This window comes from Xyrauchen texanus, chromosome 48 (genome assembly GCF_025860055.1).
Source record: "Xyrauchen texanus isolate HMW12.3.18 chromosome 48, RBS_HiC_50CHRs, whole genome shotgun sequence".
Taxonomy (NCBI): Eukaryota; Metazoa; Chordata; class Actinopteri; order Cypriniformes; family Catostomidae; genus Xyrauchen; species Xyrauchen texanus.
The window spans coordinates 2,191,259-2,214,273 of NC_068323.1; the positions used below are offsets into that span (position 1 = coordinate 2,191,259).

At 35.8% G+C, this 23,015-nt stretch overlaps 1 protein-coding gene across 1 annotated transcript; it reads right to left on the reverse strand.

Annotated features, from left to right (window-relative positions):
* Nucleotides 1-216: 216 nt before the first annotated feature.
* On the reverse strand, nucleotides 217-20,474 carry LOC127639457 (gastrula zinc finger protein XlCGF57.1-like). Its single transcript, XM_052121511.1, has 5 exons — nucleotides 20,305-20,474; nucleotides 19,787-19,843; nucleotides 16,050-16,132; nucleotides 13,618-14,412; nucleotides 217-2,084 (listed from the first exon to the last, which is right to left on the reverse strand). Exons 3-5 carry the CDS (start codon nucleotides 16,102-16,104, stop codon nucleotides 1,093-1,095), a joined length of 1,842 nt encoding a protein of 613 aa, XP_051977471.1. The 5' UTR covers nucleotides 16,105-16,132; nucleotides 19,787-19,843; nucleotides 20,305-20,474; the 3' UTR covers nucleotides 217-1,092.
* Nucleotides 20,475-23,015: the final 2,541 nt, after the last annotated feature.

Here is a 23,015-nt window from a genome sequence, read left to right on the forward strand (position 1 = left end):
TTCTTGTGGAACTCAATAGGAATAGCAAAAATATTAATATAGTCATAATTATTCTGCAGCTCAAAGTGTTCGATAACAAAGATTGAGAAGTATTGCACTCATGTCAGAGACGCGTCTCATGTAGAATAAAACAAAGTTTATTATATTTGATGTCTGCAGTCTTCATCTCATGAGTGTACATCATTTCATTTGTACAATTTCTTCATGTGATGTGGAAAAAACATTTGAACTCTTTTGATCCTATTTTGTGTTTAATTTAAAACACTGTACAACTATAAACAACACAATAGTGGCAATTAAATAAAAAACATAAGACAGGTTTTGTGCACTCAAAAAAACATCTGTTTGTCTTAACTTGACTTAACTGTGGTTGCACATGTTTGAAATGAGTTTTCTTAACTTAAATTACTATGTAATCTCAACTCAAATATATCCTGTAGTGGGAACCTAATTTAATTGTGTAAACACAACAAAATTAAACATGTTAAACAAACTCAAATTATTATAATAATTATTTTCATTTCTTTATATACTGGCCAGTTATGATGCATATTCTCATGCTAAATACATCTTGGTGGGAAACACTACAAAGTGCAGCTTGTAACTATGTTCTGGTTAGCAGCAATTGCTCAAAAATGAAAGTATGTGAAACGTCTCACTGTCCTCATCTTAAACTCAAGCGGCACAACTCTAACATAACAGAAACTCATCTAAATCTGAACATAACGAAACATTAATAACTAACAAGTAACCCATTTATAATCATCTCGCACATAAACACAAAGTAACCCTTCATTTGAACATTTACTCTCCCCATCAAGTCCCGTGTAAAACACGCTAGGAACTAAAACCTGCCCGGTTTCATCAATGCTACATTTACACCACAAAACAAATCCATGTATACTCAACTCTAATAGATTAATAAACTTCCATTTTACAAACTGAAATGGATGGAACGCAATAAAAACTTTAGTTACTTTAGTTCATTTTAATAAAGTAAATTAAAAACTTTTTTATTTTGAGTGCCCTTCAGTAACACACTTGTTAGTAACCACCCGATCTGTTCATGAGTTCATCTGAATCTCATATTATTTACTTTGGATGATTCTTTGTCATGTGATCCATTAGATAACTTGCTCGGAGGAAACTCCTCCCACATGGATGGCAGTGGTACGGTTTCTCTCCAGTGTGGATCATCTCGTGTATTTTCAGATTAACCGACTGAGTGAATCTCTTGTGACAGTGTGAACACATGTAAGGTTTTTCTCCACTGTGAATTCTCTGGTGCTTTTTCAAATCGCCGCCTCTAGAAAACGTCTTCTCACACTCAAAGCACATATAATTCTTCACACCGGTGTGTATTTTCTGGTGTTGTTTCATGCGAACTAGCAGTGAAAAACTCTTTCCACACTGATCACATGTGTGCGGTTTCTCTCCAGTGTGATTTTCGATATGATTCATAAGGACTCTTTTTTCAGTGAAACCCTCTCCGCACTGATGGCACGTGAAGGGTTTCTCTCTGGAGTGAATTTGCATGTGTGCCTTAAGGTTTTCTTTATGTGTGAAACTCTTTCCACACTGAAGGCAAGTGTGTGGTTTCTCTCCGGTGTGAATTCTGATGTGACTCCGAAAGGTTTCTCTTCGTGTGAAACTCTTTCCACATTGATCACATGTGTGTGGTTTCTCTCCAGTGTGGATTTGCATGTGTGCCTTAAGGGTTGCTTTTTGTAAGAAACTCTTTCCGCACTGATCACATGTGTGCGGTTTGTCTCCAGTGTGGATTCGCATGTGTCTCTTAAGGTTATATTTATGTGCGAAACTCTTTCCGCACTGACGGCAAGAGTGCAGCTTCTCTCCGGTGTGAACGCTGATGTGACTCTGAAAGCTTTCTCTTCGTGTGAAACTCTTTCCACACTGATCACACGTGTGTGGTTTCTCTCCAGTGTGGGTTCTCATGTGCCTATTAAAGTTTCCTTTACATGTTGATCTCTTTCCACACTGAGGACAGGGAAAAGATTTTTTGGCTCCAGTTCTCTTTAGTGTCTTCACAAGACTCGTTTCTTCACTTTCTTTTGCCATCAGGTCTAAAATAAACATAATAAAGTGCAATTTAATTAACGAGACAAAAATAGCAAAACAAAAGCATTTCATCAACCAGATTGCAGAAACTTAAAATACAAAAACACTTGACTAGACTTAGACTTGACTACTTGACAGTTCTCTCATCATTTAATCACCCTGATGTCATTCCAAACCACTTTTTTTGTGGAACACAAAAGGAAGATAGCGATAGCGATTTACTTTCAAGCTTATAAAAATAGTGTATGCGAATAATATCTCATATTCATAGTTTTCTGAAGGCTTATGATAAATTTTGCATTATTTCTTACTAAAACACGAGTTACTTTACAGTTGAAATCTTGACCTCTGCTAAGGATATCATGAGTGCATGAGAGAAGAAATAAGCGTCATGGTGGAAGTAAAGAGTTTCACTGTAGGGGTCTGGGTCGCTCAGTGAGTAAAGACGCTGGCTACCACCCCTGGAGTTTGCTAGTTCGAATCCCAGGGCATGCTGTGTGACTCCAGCCAGGTCTCCTAAGCAACCAAATTGGCCCAGTTGCTAGGGAGGGTAGAGTCACATGGGGTAACCACCTCGTGGTCGCTATAATGTGGTTCGTTCTCGTTGGGGCACGTCGTGAATTGTGCGTGGATACCGTGGTGGATGGAGTGAAGCCTCCACACACGTTACATCTCCGTGGCAACGCGCTCAACAAGCGAGTCACTACGCCACCATGAGGACTTAAAAGCGCATTGGGCGTTACCAATTGGGTGAAAGGGGGGGTAATTTTTTCAGACTGAAAAAAATCCCATTTGGATAATTTATGAAAGCTGGGACAGATCATGAACAATGTTGTGTTGTGTCAATGCAATACTATGAAAATAATTCTAGTTTTCTGTTTCAAGTATTCTAGATTAGATAAAACACAAGGGGTTAGGGGTTTGTATGCTTTATGTGGGACAGTCCGTTAACTCTGATGGAGGGGTCTCCTGCCCCCCTCAATTTGAAGACTGGATAAAGGACAGCTTTGTCTAATACTGTGCGATATGCTAAAGCTAGGAAGTGCCCAATTTAAACCAAACTCTTTTCACGCCTCATGAGATTCTGACTGTTGTTCTAATGTTCCTCGGCATCATTTAAGAAGAATCAAGAATGGACACCAACCTCTTTGTTCCTCAGTATCTTTACATCTCCTTCTGCGGGGTTCTGGATCACTCATCTTCTATGTAACAGACTCTGTGGTGAGAATGAATTTGATAAATGAATGAATAAATGCATGAATACATGTATAAAAGGGACACTTGTAAATAATGTTTACAAATATTTTAGCCCCTTACTAGGGTAGCCACTAGTAATGAACATTTATATAGATAAAAACTCCAGTTTTACCACCATTTGTGGACATTTCAGATGGTCCCTTACCAAACCCTCCACAGTATTACCACGTTTTAGCACAAAGTGTGGACTTTTCAGATAGTCCCTTACACACTTACACTTACCTTACTCGTTTTATCTTTCAATATGGGATGATACCATAATTTACGGGACGGGTGCCAACCCTACCCCTTACACAATAGCGTTTTAAAGACTAAAGATCTCTGCTAAACTATACAAAGGAAAAACTAATTTAACAACTACATTTTAAGTGTCCCAATTTACCAGTTGTCCCACTTTACCTGTTTTCACCATATATCAGGAATAAATGTACAGATTTCTGACCAACAAACTGACTTTCAAATTGAGTTTTATATTCTATCTTCATTACTCGATGTTTTGTTGTGTTTTACATGAAACACGGTTTATTATTGACCAATCAAAAAATGCTGCTATGTTAATAATAATATCCCCAAACCATTTTAAAACTATACATCCATTTATGTTTTTTTCACGGTATGCCAAAAAAAATAATAAGTATGCTATTGAACACACTCTACTGTTTAGAAAGTTAAATATTAATATATTTTAACTTATACACTATTAGACATGCAGCTTTAACAATCTAGATCACATATTAAAGGTATAAATGCAATCCAATAATGGGTCCAACTTGAACTAGCCAATATAATAAAATAAAAAATCCAAAAACGAAAATATGCTCATTTATTTATTTTAAGGACCACAATGGAAACAAGCCTTTGGGCTTTTTTGTGTTTTTATCCTTTTGAACACTTCGTGTTGATTGTTGTTGTTGTTCAATAAACGTTTTCATTCATTCATTCATATTTTATTAAATTATTCAGTTTTTCGTTCTACATTGTCACGTTTAACCTTTTAAGAGTCATGAAACACTACAACACATTTTTTGAGATGTTAACCGGTCTTGCACACAAGTGAAGAGAATGTAATCATTTGTTATTTTTAATTTCACGAGGAAAAGGGTTACTTGAGGGACTTTTTATGCTACTTTCTTCTTCCGGGTTTGAAATGAAAATTAAGTCGACGTCACACGTCGTGACATTGAGGGTTTAGCTTCAACGCCCCTACGTCACAGGTGTTCTCGATATTATTCATGAGAAGGCGTGGCCTTTACCCCTTGATAAGCGACTAGCGCCTCAGTGTGTCAGTGTCCCTCTGACAGTGGGACAGGACAGGCTGTCAATCAAAAGCAACATCTTTTAAATGTTTAAACGCATTTATTAACGTGAGTTAATACGAGATATGCGGCATTGATTGTCCCAGACACAACCGCTATCGATCCATCCATAATTTGAGTGTGTTTACTGTAAATCAGCGTTTCGGAAAAAGTCTGAAACGTTATTAAACGGAAATCGTTTCCACCAGATTATTTATTTACAGACAATTTAATAAGCCTTTATTTTTGTGTTTTTGCATTAAAGTGAAACTTTGTCTCGCGTTGTTTGCAGCAGAGAGATGTTAAAACATCAGTTAAAGGCAGAAAAGATCGACAATAGTGCTGTGCTACTCGACAAACACAACCGGGACTGCCAAGGCGTTTATTATATATAGTGCAAAATTAGATGATTACGTGTTTACAAGCTTTTTTTAAAGATGTATTCATTTCTAGAAATCAAATTAGCAATTTTTTACCTTTTATATTCGCTGATTGAACTCCGCGTCTTCTGAAGGCGGGAAATATGACAAAAAATGTACCGGCTACTCGCTAATCACGATTCAGATCTGGACTGGATCACATGTGGATTCCGTTTATAACTACTGGACCAGGATGGAGGAAACCTGCAAAAAAAACAATAAAACACACAAATAAATCAATCAATAAATCTGCATATTCATGCATAAATAAATATATAAATAATTAAATGTGTGAGGAGATATACAAATAAATGAATCAATAAATCTGCATATTCATGCATAAATAAATATATAAATAATTAAATGTGTGAGGAGATATACAAATAAATGAATCAATAAATCTGCATATTCATGCATAAATAAATATATAAATAATTAAATGTGTGAGGAGATATACAAATAAATGAATCAATAAATCTGCATATTCATGCATAAATAAATATATAAATAATTAAATGTGTGAGGAGATATACAAATACATTTTCAAGACCTTTTCAAATATATTTAAGACTCGTTTCTTAAATCTCTATCGCGGTTAACCCTTGTGTGACTCCGGGACATTTTTGTCTTTTTAATTTTCATTTTATTATTTTATTTATTTATTTTCATTTTTGGCTGTGTTAATGCCAATGGCATACATTTTGCCAAAGGTGTGTATTTTGGGGGGGATTTTGATATTACATCTATAACACACTGTGTACAGGAAATAGTCACACTCAGGACCTTCAGGACAAAAATGTCCCCATTGAAACCCATTAAAACTGCAATATTTGATCCCATTGCCATTAAAGCATGATATTATTTTTTCATTGTGGAGCCCTGGCTTCAAAAAAATAAATAAATAAAATAATATATATATATTATTTTCCACAGATGGCGCCATTTTTCTCATGTTTAGCCAATGGAGCAAATACAAGCTTTTCCCCTATTCTCTGTTTACTGTATTATAGACCTGCAGGACAACTGAATAAATGATGCAGATAAAATTCTGTGGGTGTGTTGGTATGGATGTCAGAGTGTGTTTTGTATGTGTGTATTGAGAAATGTGTGTGTGTGTGTGTGTGTGTGTGTGTGTGTGTGTGTGTGTGTGTGTGTGTGTGTGTGTGTGTGTGTGTGTGTAAAACAACAGTGGCATTGTGTAAATCATGAAAATGAATTAATATTTGGTAGTTGTGATCAGGACTGATGCTGGTTAAAATATCAGTGAAACAATACAATACATTTTTGTCCTCTAAGGTCGTGAGCGTGAGTGTGTTTTTTTAATCTGACACTGCACAAACAATAATAATGCATCAAAATCAATGTTGTTGCTAATCATTGACATATCCCAGACTGTGATAATCAAAAAAATAAAAACATTCCCTTGGAAAATACATTTTGTAGTTTTTTTTTCCCATAAAAATATCAACATCATATAAACAAACTGACATTTAAAGGGTTAAAATCCTGAAATGAATGAATATTTGGTAGTTATGATCAGGACAGATGTTGGTTAAAAAATAACTATATTTAATATTATGGCAGTTTTTGCACAGATATTTTTGTCCTCTAAGGACCTCTGAGTAACTTTTTTAAATGGATGCGCAAGGGATAATGCATATATTTACCACCACTAGATGCAACATGAAGTCACATATTAAAATGAAACGTTGCTAATGCGAGAGTAAAGGGCTGTTTTGATACTGTATGTCTACTGCGAGTATTTTTATTAAGACATCTACAGTAGTTATTAAAGTTAATTACTTATGCTTATGTTCATTACTATACACAAGCTACCTCGACATACATAAACATACATTTGTTTGTGTTGTTCAGTGCACTCATTGAGGCTCTCGTAAAACATGAGCACAAATGGCCCTGCATTATTGACACTACCAACAAGATCCTTTATGAACTAGACCCAATCAAATTATATATATGTTTGCTATATCAGGGAACATTGTTTGAAAAAGCTGCAAATGTCTTTGTTCAACCTGAATGAGTGTTGCTTTGAGCCACCACATAACTTCAGCCTGAAATTAATCAGTTGCTGTTTATTTATTTGCACCAATACAGCAATTCGGTTGGCCAGAAAAAAATAAATAAAATAGTATTTACCAACATATATATTTACTAAAACATTTTTGTGAATTAACAGTGTGTGCAAAAATTACAGTACAATTTTAGAACCCATTTGAATATAATTTTATATTATTAATAATCATTGTTGGTTGTTTCAGATGTTTCATTATAATATAAAAGAGAATAATTGTGAGGATTAGATTTGTTTTATATAATAGTAATATATCTCTGTAGTATTTACTTCATCTTCACTTAGAGCTTTTATTTTGGCGGGAAAGGGCCGTGTTTATTTAACGGTTGTTCCTCATTTTAAATCTGGTTATCAGATATTAATACTCATATTCAATTATGTAATATTTTTTTATATAAAAAGGTTAGTTTTTACTAACCTTTTCCATTAATTCATGTTCCTATTAATTTCAAAATTTGTTATTTCAATGTGGGACTTTATTTTGAAAAATGACGTCACCGGCATCCTGTCTCATTATCTACGCACACACAAATGCAGTGAAAGCACAGGACAGCTCGAGTTACAGCTAATAATGCACAAACTGTGTCATGCTCCATCTCCAATCATTTTTTGGAGAAACACGATTTTAGTTTAAGCTTTTAAATTATGTCACTATTATCTCGAAATTCAAACAATAAATGTTGTATTTATACTATTTAATGGTCCGCGTGACAGATTGCGGTAGCTGGCCATTCAAACAGAGCGGGGAACAACTCTCTCTCTCTCCAACTTATAGATGGACCTCTGAGCGTATGTTCAAAGAAACGGTACAACTCACTGAAAGGTGTCTTCTTTGATGTAATCGTCGAAATTACAATGGAGAAAATGAATGAGGAATATCTCGAGCACCGCGGCATTTGTACACTGAACCAGAGAGTGTTTAGCAGAGACGGGCCACTTTTATTAAAAATAATGGGAGTAATTGGAACGCTCAAACAAGGAGCTCTCAACGGTCAACGGACGTAGAAAGGAAGTCCCGCCTTACAGTTAGAAGAGCCAATACATTTTTAGATACAGACATCCCCTGTCAATCAACTGTAGATCGCGCATGCGCATTACATATACAAGCTGGGAAAATTGCGTTGTTTTTTTTGTTTTTTTTTAGCATAATATGAGGTAAAGTATTTTTTACCGCTAATTTGAAATATGTTCTTTGATTATAATGACCGACCGTTTAGGAGAATCCGATCTTTTCCCATTCAAGTAGATAGTAGCTGCACTGGAATGACTGGAAAAAGCCTCCCGAGAGCGTCCCAAATATAGCCAACAGTGGACTGACTCGCTAGAAGGACTTTAACTACAGTCAAGCAACTCTTTTGATAAATATATTTATACACTACACTACAAGAAAATGTATTTTCTGACAAAAAAAGAATGAGGATCTCACTCAAATTTACATAAAAAACAACTAATAAAACTAAAAATGTGCTAAATTATAAAACTGAATCACAATTTAATACATATTTAGTATAATATGATTAAGAGCAGTGTTTAATCCTTGTGTGTCAAATTTAAAAAAGTTAATCTTAGAGGACAAAACTGTCGGTGTCAAAAAAAACTTAATATACATAATGCCATCATAATATTATATATTAATATTATTTCCCACTTTCAATTAGATAATTGTTTTAACCAACATCAGTCCTGATCATAACTACCAAATATTTGTTAATTTTCAGGATTTTAACCCTTTAAATGCCAGTTTGTTTATGTAATGCCACTGTTGTTTTTACGCACACACACACACACACACACACACACACACACACACACACACACACTTTTATCTGCATCATGTATTCAGTTGTCCTGCAGTGCTCTACAATACAGCAAATAGGGGAAAAGCTTGTATTTGCTCCATAGTATAAACATAAGAAAAATGGCGCCATCTGGTGGAAAAATGTACATTTTGATATAATATCATATAATTCATGAGTTTATGCTTTAATGGCACTGGGATCCAATATTACAGTTTTAATGGGTTTCAATGGGGACAAATAGTGTGTACACAGTGTGTTATAGATGTATTATTGGAACTAAGGTTGAAATATCAAAACTCCCCAAAATACACACCTTTGGCAAAATGTATACCGTTGGCATTAACATTAAAATGTCCCGAAGGTCACACAAGGGTCAAGTAAATGTTAATGTCTTAAAGTGACCCTGAAACACTCTCCAATTGGCCGAACCCAAAGAGCTGGTCCACAAGCCCCTGCTGGTTTATATTGGATCATCATATGAGACCAAAATATTAAATATCTTTCTCATTGAAGTGTTATTTTATACTGAAGTTGCTCTGAAAGCATTACGTTTGTATTTTTAAAGTAAACTTCTTCTTTATTTTACTTTTCACCAATAAAGTGAGTGTATGAACAACTTCACCCGGGTAAGAAATTTCGATTTATTTCTTTTGTGGAACACAAAATTATAGCAAGACTATTTTCCAGCCACGATTATTCTGCAACTGAAGGTGTTTGATATAAAGTATGACATACTGAGATTGATCTGAACATGTCAGACATCATGTCTACACATTCTTTGTGTCAATGTGGAAAAACTTAATCACCTTTTGAACCTCAAATTATGTTTGATACTTTTTTATTTACTGTACAACTATAAACAACAACATAATGGCAATTAAACACATGATGTCGTTCTGAATCTTTCTTTGCCAGACGGGCTGTTTGAGTATTTCTGGGATTTTCACACACAACAGTCTCTAGAATTTACTCTGAATGCTGCCAAAAACACAAAACACATCCAGTGAGCGGCGGTTCTGTGGACAGAAACATCTTGTTGATGAGAGGAAATTGGGGAAAATATTCATTTCTGCTGATAACTGATAGTTTCAAAAGTAGCTTTCAACACAGATTAAACTCTCACGTACACACTCTAAAGTCATCCTGAACCCCGATGAATTACTTTCTTCCAAAGGAGGAATTTTATAGGACGTCCCTTTTGCTGGTTTCAATTCAATGGAAACTGACTTTTTCACTTTAAAGTTTATAAAAGTTTATAAAAGTACCCAAAAGTCTCATAAAAGCAGTCCATTAGACTCACGCCTGAACCGTTTTCTAAAGGCTTATGAGACAGTTTGGGTGTTTTTTCACTAAAAGGCAAGTTATTTTGGCTCAATGCTGAACTTGTGACTTCCATTGTTGTACTATGAATAAACTACATTTGTGACACTTTGGGATGGACTTCAAAGACTTTGATCTGTTGATATTGAAGAACCAAGTTTATACCAAACTCTCTTTTCACACCTCTTCTGAGTTTCTAACTATTGCTCTAATGTTCTTCAGCATCATTAATGAAGAAGACACCAACACTCTTTATTCTGTGAGGTTCTGGACCACATATCTTCTCTGAAAGAGACTCGGTAAGAATCAAATATTAAACAATAATGGTAAAATAATGAAAGAATGAATAGAAAAAACCCCCGGGTAAAATGGGACACTTCTAGCCCCTCACACAGTCCCATTTTAAATAGCTAAAGATCTCCACGACACTATAACAAAGACAAAAAAAACATCTGACAAACACCTTTATTTTGAAAGTTAAATATTCATTAAGTTAATAAAAAAAATAGCATGTAGCCTTCTAATCATTTTTCTTAATTTAGTAAAATTGCATCAAGTTTAAAGTAGGCCAATTATTTAAGATAAATAGATACCAATAAAGGAAATAGTGCTTCAAGTTTTTCAATAACAGCAACAATTTAACGTTCAGATTTCTCTTAAAGGGATAGTCCACGCAAAATGAAAATTATCTCATCATTTACTCACTCTCATGCATCCCAGATGTGTGCGACTTTCTTTCTTCAGCAGAACACAAATGAATATTTTTAGAAGAATATTTCAGCTCTGTAGGTCCATACAATGTCCAATAAGTGAATGTTTGCCAACATTTTGAAGCTCCAAAATGCACATAAACACAGCCTAAAAGTAATCCATCAGACTCCCGTGGTTTAATCCATGTCTTCTGAAGAGATATGATAGGTGTGGGTGAGAAACAGATCAATATATAAGTCTGTTTTTACCATAAATTCTCCTCCATTTGACTCATCAGTTCACAGAACATAGTAACATATAGTAATTTAGTAATGGCCATTGAGATTTTAACAGCCAGCAGTGCAGCACGCCTCTTCCCCAGATGATTTAAAGTTAATAGCTAACTATTTAAGGACTGTTGGTTCAGCTAACTCCATGTTTGGCACCAGCATTTTTGCAACTACTTCCGTATGTGAATGTGTGATGTAGGCCAAAGGATTGGTCTATTGAACAACCTTCATAAGTGGTGCAATATTTAAACTCTGCAATGTAATAAAATCATGTTTCAAGGAAATTCTCTTATCTTAACTCTGCACATTACAGTCTCCCTCTAACATTTGTACATAGCTCACATGTAAACAGCACATGTTCAGAAATCATGATACTACGTCTGCATCTTATCTTTATTTACATATATTCAATACATGCTATTATGTTACTTTTAATATAGTTACTTTTTGGTTTATCTGCCAATTTCAAGTAACTGTAGTGCAATTAATTTGACTGGTTAGATCAAAATAACACTGTGGACTGATACAAAGTCAATTGGACTATCTATATGCACATTTTAAGGACATTTATTGGAACCATTTCATTTTTATAAACCCTTAAACTTCACATCTGGGCCAATTGATGACATTTTGCTCTGTCTGCCCATTTGGAGTTGCTGTGGTGCAACTGATTTCATGGCTGAGATTAAATTGACACTGTAGACTGATACCCAGTCAATTACATGATCCATATGCAAAGTTTAAGCACAGTTGCTGGAACCAATTCATTTTTATAAACCCTTCAACTTTAGATCTGAGCCAACAGAATGGCATTTTGCTCCATCTATCCTTTTTTAATGTGAGCATCCGTAAGTCGACAGGAGGTAGACCGCAGGGTAGACTGGTCAGAAGTTGAAGAGAAGGAACAGTTGATCTGGTAAAATGGCAATCAATTAATAAAACACTGAGACAAACACAAACCTTACTGAACAAACAACAGCGATCAAGTCATTTTTATTTGTAGTGCCTTTCAAAATACATATTTTAAAAGCAGCTTTACTGAAAGTCATGCCTTAATGTCTCAAAATGTCTTAAAGCCCCCATATGCCAATATAATTTAGCTATAGTATGTGTGATACAAGTCATGTGTTGAAGACAGATGTTAAAAGTGTTTGTTTAAATGATAAGTTGTTTTTCCGGCGAGGGACAAGCTGAGGACAGTGGCCAGGCAGGCATTGTCAGATGAGTAGGTAGGAATTTTAATTTTGTGATTTTGTGACTGTTTGATATGAAACACAATATACAAATATTTAAGAATTTGCTATGAACATGAATTTCTATTCATCCAATTTCAACAGCTATTATGTGCACCCCCACACACACACTTCAACTGCTTAATGTTCAAATCTCCGCCGTGTTTGTACACCATTAAACTTCACAGGGCCAGATTTGAGTCACTGTGGTGCTTCTAATTTCATGGGTGATTTAAAATTGACAATGAAGAATGAGAAACAGTCAAGTGGACTATCCATATGCAAAGTTTACAGAAAGTTGCTCAAACCATTACATTTTTATGAACCCATGACCAACGGGACAAATGAGCTTTTGCTCCTTATGCCCAATTTGAGTCACATATGTGCGGCCAATCACAAGGGTGAATCAAAACTAGCACTAGGGAGGGATAGATAGTGCAGTAGCCAGTCACAATGCAAGGTTTCATGAAAGTTGCTGGAGCCATTCATTTTTTATGAACCCATGAACGTGACCTGACGACCAATAGGGCAAATGAGCTTTTGCTCCTTATGCCCAATTTGAGTCAAATCTGTGCGACCAATCACAAGGGTGAATCAAAACTAGCACTAGGAAGGGATAGATAGTGCAGTAGCCGGTCACAATACAACGTTTTATTTAAGTTGCTGGAGCCATTCATTTTTTATGAACCCATGAACTTGACCTGTGGACCAATATGGCAAATTTAGCTCCTTATGCCCAACTTGAGTCACATATGTGCGGTCAATCAAAACTAACACTAGGGGAGGATAGATAGATAGATACAAAACGTGCAAATATATATTAAATAGAACTAATAAAACAAGAAACATGCTTATTTATATAACTGAATCACAATACAATAAATATTTTGTATAATAAGATTAATAGCCATGTTTAACAAAATGCTCCTGGAAAAACTCTCCAATGGGCCGAACCCGAAGAGTCAAGGTTTGGCTGATTCACACTGACCTGTTGAGCTACCTTTTGAGACTTTTATCCATTTCCCTTCTTTGCTTAATTTCATTTCCTGTACAACGATTAACAACAAATGAGTTGCAATTACATAAACACGTTGGAGTAACACACCATCTGTTCATGAGTTCATCTGAATCTCGTATTATTTACAGATTTCTTTCTCATATGAATCGTTAGATGACATGGTTTGATGGAACATCTCCCACATGAACTTGTCTCTAGTGTGGGTTGTCTCATGTTTTTTCAGCTGTCCTGACTGAGTGAATCTCTTGTCACAGTGCGAACACTGGTAAGGTTTTACGCGGTGTGAATTCTCTCGTGCTTTTTCCAAATCGCCGGCGGCAGTAAAAGACTTTGCACACTCAAAACACACATAATTTTTCACAGCGGTGTGTATTTTCTGGTGTTGTTTCAACCCCTTCAGCCGTAAAAAACTCTTTCCACACTGATCACATGTAAAAGGCTTCTCTCCAGAGTGGGTTTTCATGTGATCCTTAAGGCATCCTTTACTAACATAACCATTTCCACACTGATTACATGTGTAAGGCTTCTCTCCGGTGTGGTTTTTTATGTGATCTGTAAGGCCTCTATTTTCTGTGAAACTCTTTCCGCACTGATGGCAAGTGAAGGGCTTCTCTCCAGTGTGGATTCTTATGTGCTTCGTCAGCTCTTCTTTTCGTATGTAACTCTTTCCGCACTGATGGCACGAGTGTGGTTTCTCTCCAGTGTGAAGCTGAATGTGCTTCATAAGGTGTTCTTTTCGTTTGAAACTCTTTCCACACTCATAGCATGTGTGCAGCCTCTCTCCAGCGTGGATTCTCATGTGCCTATGAAAGTTTTTACGCCCTGAACTCTTTCCACATAGATGGCAGGTAAATGATTTTTTGGCCTTGGTCTTCTTCACTCCACTGGGTTCTTCACTTTCTTCTGTCACTTCCATGAGGTCTAAAATGAACATAATGAAGTGCAGTTTAATAAACAAGAGCAGTATTTCTCATTAAACGTTATTTCACTGTTGAAATCTTGGCTTCAGCCATATGCTCTCCTTTGCACATTCATGTATGAGAGAAGAAAGAAGAGCAAGTCAAGTTTTTCATTTCGGTTCTGCTCAGAGCAAAAACTGTTTTGGTTCAGAAGTTTCACAGCCTCGTTTCTTTGTTTTTGTGGGGGGTATTTCTTGCCTTTTCTCCCCAATGTGGAACGCCCAATTCCCAATATGCTCTAGGTCCTCGTGGTGGCGCTGTGACTCGCCTCAATCCAAGTGACAGAGGACGAATCTCAGTTGCCTCGCGCCTGAGGCCGTCAATCTGCGCATTTTATCATGTGGCTTGTTGGGCGCGTTACCATGGAGACGTTGCGCATGTGGAGACTTCACGCTATTCTCCGCAGCATCCACACACAACTCACCACACGCCCCACCGAGAGCGAGAACCACATTATAGCGACCACGAGGAGGTTACCCCATGTGACTCTACCCTCCCTAGCAACCGGGCCAATTTGGTTGCTTAGGAGACCTAGCTGGCTCAGCACGCCCTGGATTCAAACTTACGACTCCAGGTGTGATAGTCAGCATCAATACTTGTCTTTAGTTTCATGAAAAAAATGATCTGAGCAAAATTAACCGGTTATAATCAGTTACTAGCATTTAAAAATAAAGTTTTCACTCCAGAACAATTGTAAATCACTTTGTACCAGTTTTAAGAGGGTTGTTCCAAAAAATTTGGTTCGTTTTCGGTTCCGTTCCTTCAACCGCTTCTAGATCTTGCTTTAAAGCGAGTCATGGATTGCAACTGAAACTGAATTGAAACCAGCAAATGGTAATGTAGATATTTTAATATCAAAATAGTCTTTAAGATGAGAATACGATGTAAGATGAGAGTGCTTATTGAAACTGGGACAGATAAATGGACAATGTCTGGTTGTGTCAGTACAATAATTTAAAGTAACATGCTATTTATTTTTTCCCCTTTTCTCTCAATTTGGTATGCCCAATTCCCACTACTCAGTAGGTCCTCGTGGTGGCACGGTTACTCGCCTCAATCCGGGTGGTGGAGAGTAAGTCTCAGTTGCCTCCGCTTCATCTTATCACGTGACTCGTTGTGCATGACACCGCGGAGACTCACAGCATGTGGAGACTCATGCTACTCTCCACGATCCACACACAACTCACCACACGCCCCATTGAGAGAACCACTAATCACCACCACGAGGAGGTTACCCCATGTGACTCTACCCTCCCTAGCAACCGGGCCAATTTGGTTGCTTAGGAGACCTGACTGGAGTCACTCAGCACGCCCTGGATTCAAACTCACGACTCCATGTGTGCTAGTCAGCGTCAATACTCGCTGAGATACCCAGACCCCCTGTAACTTACTAGTTTTATGTTTTAGTGTTCTAGCTTTGATTAAATATCAGGGGACCCCCAAGTTAAATTTCACTGGCCTCAAATTTATTTATTTTTATCATGAAATGTGAAGAGAAAGGAATTGAAAACAAATACAGGCATATCGTGTAGTTCAGTACTAACTATTGTTCTAATATTCCTCTGCATCAATTATGAAGAATCAAGATTGTTCACAAACCTCTTTGTTCCTCAGTATCTTCATGCTTCACTCGCTGAGGTTCAGGATCACTCATCTTCTCTGTAACAGACTCTATAAAAGAACTATATTAACAAATAATGGTCAGAATAATAAAGAATAGAATGAAACGGGACACTTGTATTAAAGTATGATTACAACAATAACTACGCTCACACATTACTGTTTTAAACGGCTAAACATCCCTGCCACAACTATACAAAGGAAAAAAGATTTTACAATTGTCCCAGATTACCTGTGTTCACCCTTAAAGACAGAAATACACCCATTTTATATATATATATATAATATTGATTATCACAAAAATACATTGACTCGTCCCTCCTTTACTTTAATAAAAGCACAAATGTGTGTTCCAGTGAGACACTTCCAATGCAAGTCAATGGGGTTTAATCAGTAAGCATTAAAATACTGTTTCACAAGTATAGACACAAGACATAAACAATATGTGTGTTAACATGATTTTACTGTCATTAAATCACTTATTAACCGCATCTGTATGAAGATATAGACAATTTTACAATTTCGTTGCCATGACGATGTAACGTCAACAAACCCGAAAACCCTAAAATTACTGTCAAAATTACAATTTAAACAAGTTTACAGCTCCAATAATACACAAGCTTTAAAAGAAGAATTTATGCAAGTGCTTTTATACAATTATACACTTCTCATTTCTGTCTTTAAACTCTCCAAAAATTGGCCCCATTGACTTCTATTGTAAGTGTCTCACTGTAACCTTAATTTTTTATTTATTTATTTTTTTTTTAAGAAAAGGAGGGATGAGTTGAAATACGTTTTTGTGATAATCAACATTATGCCACTGATGCTGTCGATTGAGTTGAACTTGTACTAAACCCGGAATATTCCTTTAACGTTCCCATTGACGAATCAAGAGGAAGAATTATTTGCATTATATTAAATAAAGCTTTTTTATTTTTATTTACTGACCTCAGCATTCACTTTCCAAATGATGCGATCATTTCAGATTTCATCAGAGCATATTTAATAAGACATATACCATTCTTGAAATATATATATATATATATTTTTAAAAGACGCTTCTTTAAAAGTCTTTAGAATACATTTTAAATGCATAAACGCAATCCAATAATTATCTAATAATTGCTAAACAAATTGGAAAGTAAACTTGCATGTTATCTGTCAAAATCACATGTTTTTTAGCTATAGGACTCAACACAAGCTTCAATGTGAAGCGTGTCAAGCTTCGAAGAATAGACTTAATTTGAGTGTAGTTACATAATAATATTGGTCAAAATGAAGATTTCTGGAGTACTTGTCTACCAGGTTATCTGGCGGTCACAAAAGAAGCGCACTATTAATCCTAGGTCCTAATTTAACATATACAGTAGTAGAAGCTGCTCAGGGTGAGGAAGCAAACTCCAATGTCCTGAATGTCCTGAACTGTACGATGGGAAGTTTTCCATTTTTACAGTTTTTCCATCTTAGTCATTAATTTGGGTTCTCATCATCCCATTCCTGTGTTAGAATAGTCTAATAACATCAGACCCTGTTCTTGAAAACTAAATATCTCACAATGAATCTTATTAACCTCACAGTCAGAGCTGTCTTGAGACATTTCTTGGTTGTTTTCTTTCAGAGACTTACAGGTTTCAGTGTAACGATTCAAATATGATTCAATGTTGCTTTATATTTGTGCTCAATTTATGTCAATGTGTGATTCATTTAAACGTAAGGTCAAAAGGCCAATCACAAGAGTTGATCATATAATATTAAGAGGATTTACTGCAGTTACTAAACATGTGGGGAGTATTACCACCATAGAAGACTTAAAGAGTCACGATGATGTGTTTTATGATGATGATCCTGCTAAAACATCGTCATTTGTACAGATAATAATTGCACACATTTGTAAGAGAATCCAGTGATTCATTGACAATATATAGCAAATATAAACACTCCCCAGCCAAAGTCTTTGACTCTTTAATCGTCAAATTGGACTGATCTGTAAAGTGCCTGATTGAAAACACGTCTCCTTCGCTCCTTTTCTGTTCTAATAAAAATCAGCTCTAAAGATTGAAATCAATGAACACATATGAACCAACACAGATGCAAAACTAATTCCACACACACTTTTATTCATATTTATAGTCATGATACTCATACACATATGATGTGTTTTTGAAACAAAGCTAGCATGCCTTGCACGTTTACACAGCAGTGAAGAATGAATAACACAGCTTGCCCTCTTAAGGGCAGTAAGATCATATACAACAGAGGTCAACATGTACTGACCTCTCATGGAAACTGAAATAAATGATGTGTTGTGAGGAGGTAAATATAGCTGCAAAGATTCAGAACTTGAAAATATTTGGTCAAATGTACATCAGTCCTCAATGCAAACCAGAACAAATGAATGCTCTGGCTCATAAACACATATTATTAATGATAGTTTGATATCTTCACAATGCATCATCATCATCATCATAAAGGAGTCCTTTTCATTCACTGCATTGAGTATGTTTGACTGGTAAATAAAATAAGTACACTTTACTTAACTTTTCAAAGCGTTGTTTCCAGCATACACTGGGCTTGAATGATTAATGCACTTACATGGTTTCAAGTTCATTTATTAACGATCAAAAGAATTTAAATGTTCCCGCCGTCGTGTTTAATGCACCGCGTGTCTATCAGCAGTCATGTAAACTTCCCTGTGGACGGCTTCCCATATGACATGAAGTGATTATACATGTTTTTAAAATGTACGATGTGCTAAGAATACTTAAACTTGACCAAATTTATTAAAGCACCAATTAAATCAGATTTAAAGTCAAAGTTACTGTATTAACTGAAATTCGATTTTACTTAATCTTATGCCATTACATTGAACATAGTAAAACTGAGGGCTACAATACAGTCCCGCTGACTTCAGATTATATTTAAGGCTTCACATTCAGATCATAAGACACAGAGACAGACAGATTTAACTCAAGTCAGATTGTGGCGTTTACAAACCCCCCACCAAAAATTCAAGTATAAAAATAAGATGCATGATTGTATAAATGTACACAATAAATCAAAAGCACAAAATGAACAAGAAAAGGTCAAATAAATGTAAAAAATCTGCTTCATTTAGCAGCTGACATGTGACTTACAAATGAGGAAAAACACCAGCAATTTATCATAAAGGAGTCAAGCGCAACCAGACATCAAGTGTACCGGAATATGACAAATGATGCAACATGTCCAGAACAGTAAAGGATACATGACAGTGTCTGTATATATATAGAGATAAAGATATAGATATGTTCATGCATGCTAAAAGAAGTGTCTCTTTTGAAAATGTTGGCGTAGCAGCAGGTTAGAAGCTCGTTCCCAAGAAAGGCTCACAAAAACCAAAGCACTGCATGACACTGGTTTTAACATACAATGTATTCTTATTTGTACAATCTTACAGGTAAGTAGTGTTAAAGCGTTCACTGTCGTCTCGGAAATGCATGAGTTCTGACAGCACGGCCAAACATTCACATTTATCAGCTTTTATATGACGTTATGTAGAGTATATCCACATATCACATGCACATAAATCTACAATAATTGACATTATACATGTTCTTCCTCATGAAGTCAAGGCAAGATCATCAGTGTGAACTGCAACCTCATAATAAATGAAAACTGCCATTTTTATAGGCACACATCTTATTTCATTGGTCTCAAATGTTGATAGTCACACTTACTCCTTACTTTAGCTGTTGGATGTACCTTCATTCATAAAGGACTCCTTCTGTTCAACACTGTAGGAAAACCCAGAATCATTATTACAGAGGAATACTTCCAATATGGCACCACACACATATACAGAATCTTTCTGCAAACAATATGCCAGTCAATAGCTACTGTTGTTTGGTTTTACTTTTTCAAATGGCCTATCACAACCCCTCAAAGCACACAAATCATCCAATACATTGTGAATCACTCACAATTAAATCATTAATTATGAAAATCACAAAATCGAAATAAATTAACCAATGAATCAAATGCATTTATTTTATCATATGTTTCATGTATGCGTTATTTATTCGTTCTAGCGCGAGCTTTGCGTCATTATTTATTATGTTCATTAAATGATCGGCCCATGACTCAAACACAGTGGGCATCACCTTTCAAACCTCATGCAGAACAAATGAACATACTATCCGACAATAGCACACAATACTTCACAATGCACCCAAAGAAACACAAAGGTCGCACTTACTCTTTCCCGTATCTGCTTCGCAACCATTTATCCCATTACACAGAGACGTCAAGTGCACGACAGAATTAACTATATTCGGGAAAGCACGCCATCAGCGGGGAAATACATCCAAAGAAACGATATTCTCTCATTCTGCTTCGTTAAAGACGCTCAGCTTAGAGCAAGAAGAGGACGGGCATATTTTCTTCCGCTATGGAAGTGACGTGCCAGACAAAGGGACCCTCTGAAGGGCACTTTGAAGGGAGAACAATCACGATAGCCATACTGAAAGAATTAATTTAAGAATGAACCTTTTTGAGCCGCACCTTTCATTGCTCTTAAGCTTTTACAGTAGATTGTAAAGTCTTCGAAGCGATTACTGCAACACTTTTGTATGGAACGCACCCCATTATTTAAAGGGGTCCCGTTAAATCGTCACAAACTAAACATTGATTGTCTTCCTGAGGCTGTTTATACATTAGGTAGCTGAATAATATTATTCCTTGTTAATAAAAAAAATAAAATACATTTCTGTTTGTACCTTTACAATGAGTTTATAGTTTAGAATATCTCAATTGTTTGCACTGTAAATCTGTTTGAGCAGTTAATACAAGTTAAACGCAGATTTAACAATAACATCAGACATCAACTTTACAGTTGGATGCAATATTACACCATAATTGCAATAAATTACACAGTGATATCAAATGCTTATCACAGGATTTTCCTTTCCCCGAATACTTTAAATGTTTTATTACTTTGTATTTGATCCCATTATAGTGTATTACAGACTATTCACAATGACAATTCTGTATTGAGCCATTTTGCAATATTCTTTTCTAATCTTTGAAAATGCATTATTACATCACAGTTAATCTCAAAACATTCTGTCAATAACGGAGTGATGGTGGTGTAGTGGGCTAAAGCACATAACTGGTAATCAGAAGGTTGCTGGTTGATACCCACAGTCACCACCATTGTGTCCTTGAGTAAGGCACTTAACTACAGTTTGCTCAGGGGGGATTGTCCCTGTAATAAGCTTTGGATAAAAGCATCTGCCAAATGCATAAATGTAAATGTAAATGCAATAAGAAGGTGTGGTTATAAAGAAACGTTGATATCTGACTTCTTTTCAACACTTTGGTACTTACATTTCTTGTATATAATGACCCCAGCCACAATAATCATGATGGTCACCAGTACTGCAAGCACTATAGTAGATGTTTTCCAGTGTGGATGTATATGGTCGGACTCTGTCATGGCTAAATAATAATAATAATAATAATATTAGAATTTATTTGCATAGCACCTTTCATACATAAAATGCAGCTCAATGTGCTTCACAGTTGCAAGTGTAAAAACTTAGATTTCAACAGGTCAAAGAAAGTCAAACAAATCATTGCAATACAATTGAAAGTACAGAGATAAAAAATAATTAATAAAATGATAATCAATAACAAAAAAACTATAATAGATCAAAATCAAAACCTAGTTACGTCTTCAAATGCTTTTTAAAAATGTAAAAGCTTGGTGCTTGTCTAAAATCAATTGGTCAAGTATTCGGATTCAAAAGCAGCTTCACCGGATCTCTTAAGATTTACATTATGGTATGTAAGAAATTCAACGTTGGAAGACCTCAAACTGCGAGTTGTAAAGAAAGATCTGTAATTAGTTCAGTGTTACAGAAGCTAGTTTTACTCAGTATCTTTCCAAGATACAAGCTACACCAAAGATTATTTATAGTAGAGACGGGCCACTTCTATTCAAATAAATGGGAGAGATTGGAGCATCCAACGGTAGTCAATGGCCAACAGATGTAGAAAGGAAGTCCTGCCTTACTGGTAAAAGAGCCAATCACCTTTTAGATACAGACATTGCCTGTCAAGCAACTCATCAACGTCCATCAGCTACACAAGCCGAGAACATTTTGTTTTTTAGCGTAATAGGAGGTCAAGAATCACAGTTTACTGATACCAGTGTTGTCAGATTTTACTGCTGATTTGAAATATGTTATTTGATTATAATCTTGTCCAACCGTTTTGGAGATTTTGGTATTTCTCCATTCAAGCAGATTGGAGCTGCACTGTCATGACTGGAACTAAACAAGAGGGCTCCAAAGATGACCTACAGTGGATTGACTTGCTAGAAACGATTTGGCTATACTCACAATTTTACGTAGTTAAACTACTACTGATGAAGTCCAAACCATTTTTCTAAACGACTTAACTGAAATGAACAGTCTGAAGGAACTACAACGATAGCAACTTCACATTTGAGCACTTCATTACAAGGCGGGAGGGAGGAGTTCTTTGAGCACTGCGGCCATAAATATGGGACGTATCAATTTTGGCAAAATATGAGTCGGTTGGCAAGGCAACCCTAGCCAAAACAAACAATCCGAACGATCCGATTCGCTGAAATAGAGAAATGTCTTGGGAGAGTATGTTTAGTTACGCCTCTATTCACTTGAGTGCACTAAAACGTAGAACGATGCGATCATATATATATATATATATATTTGTTTATACATTTACTCATTTTCATTTAATTGTAATTTTGTAACGAAACTAAACTAATCACACATAAAATATTAGTTTCTTTTTTATGTAATTTTGTTATAGATAATTTTATTCAAATGAATGGAATTTTGGATGCTACCAAATGTTGAATAAGTGTAGCTTCAATTCCAACTTTAATGAATATTAATTCATGGGAAACATCAGAAATGGTGT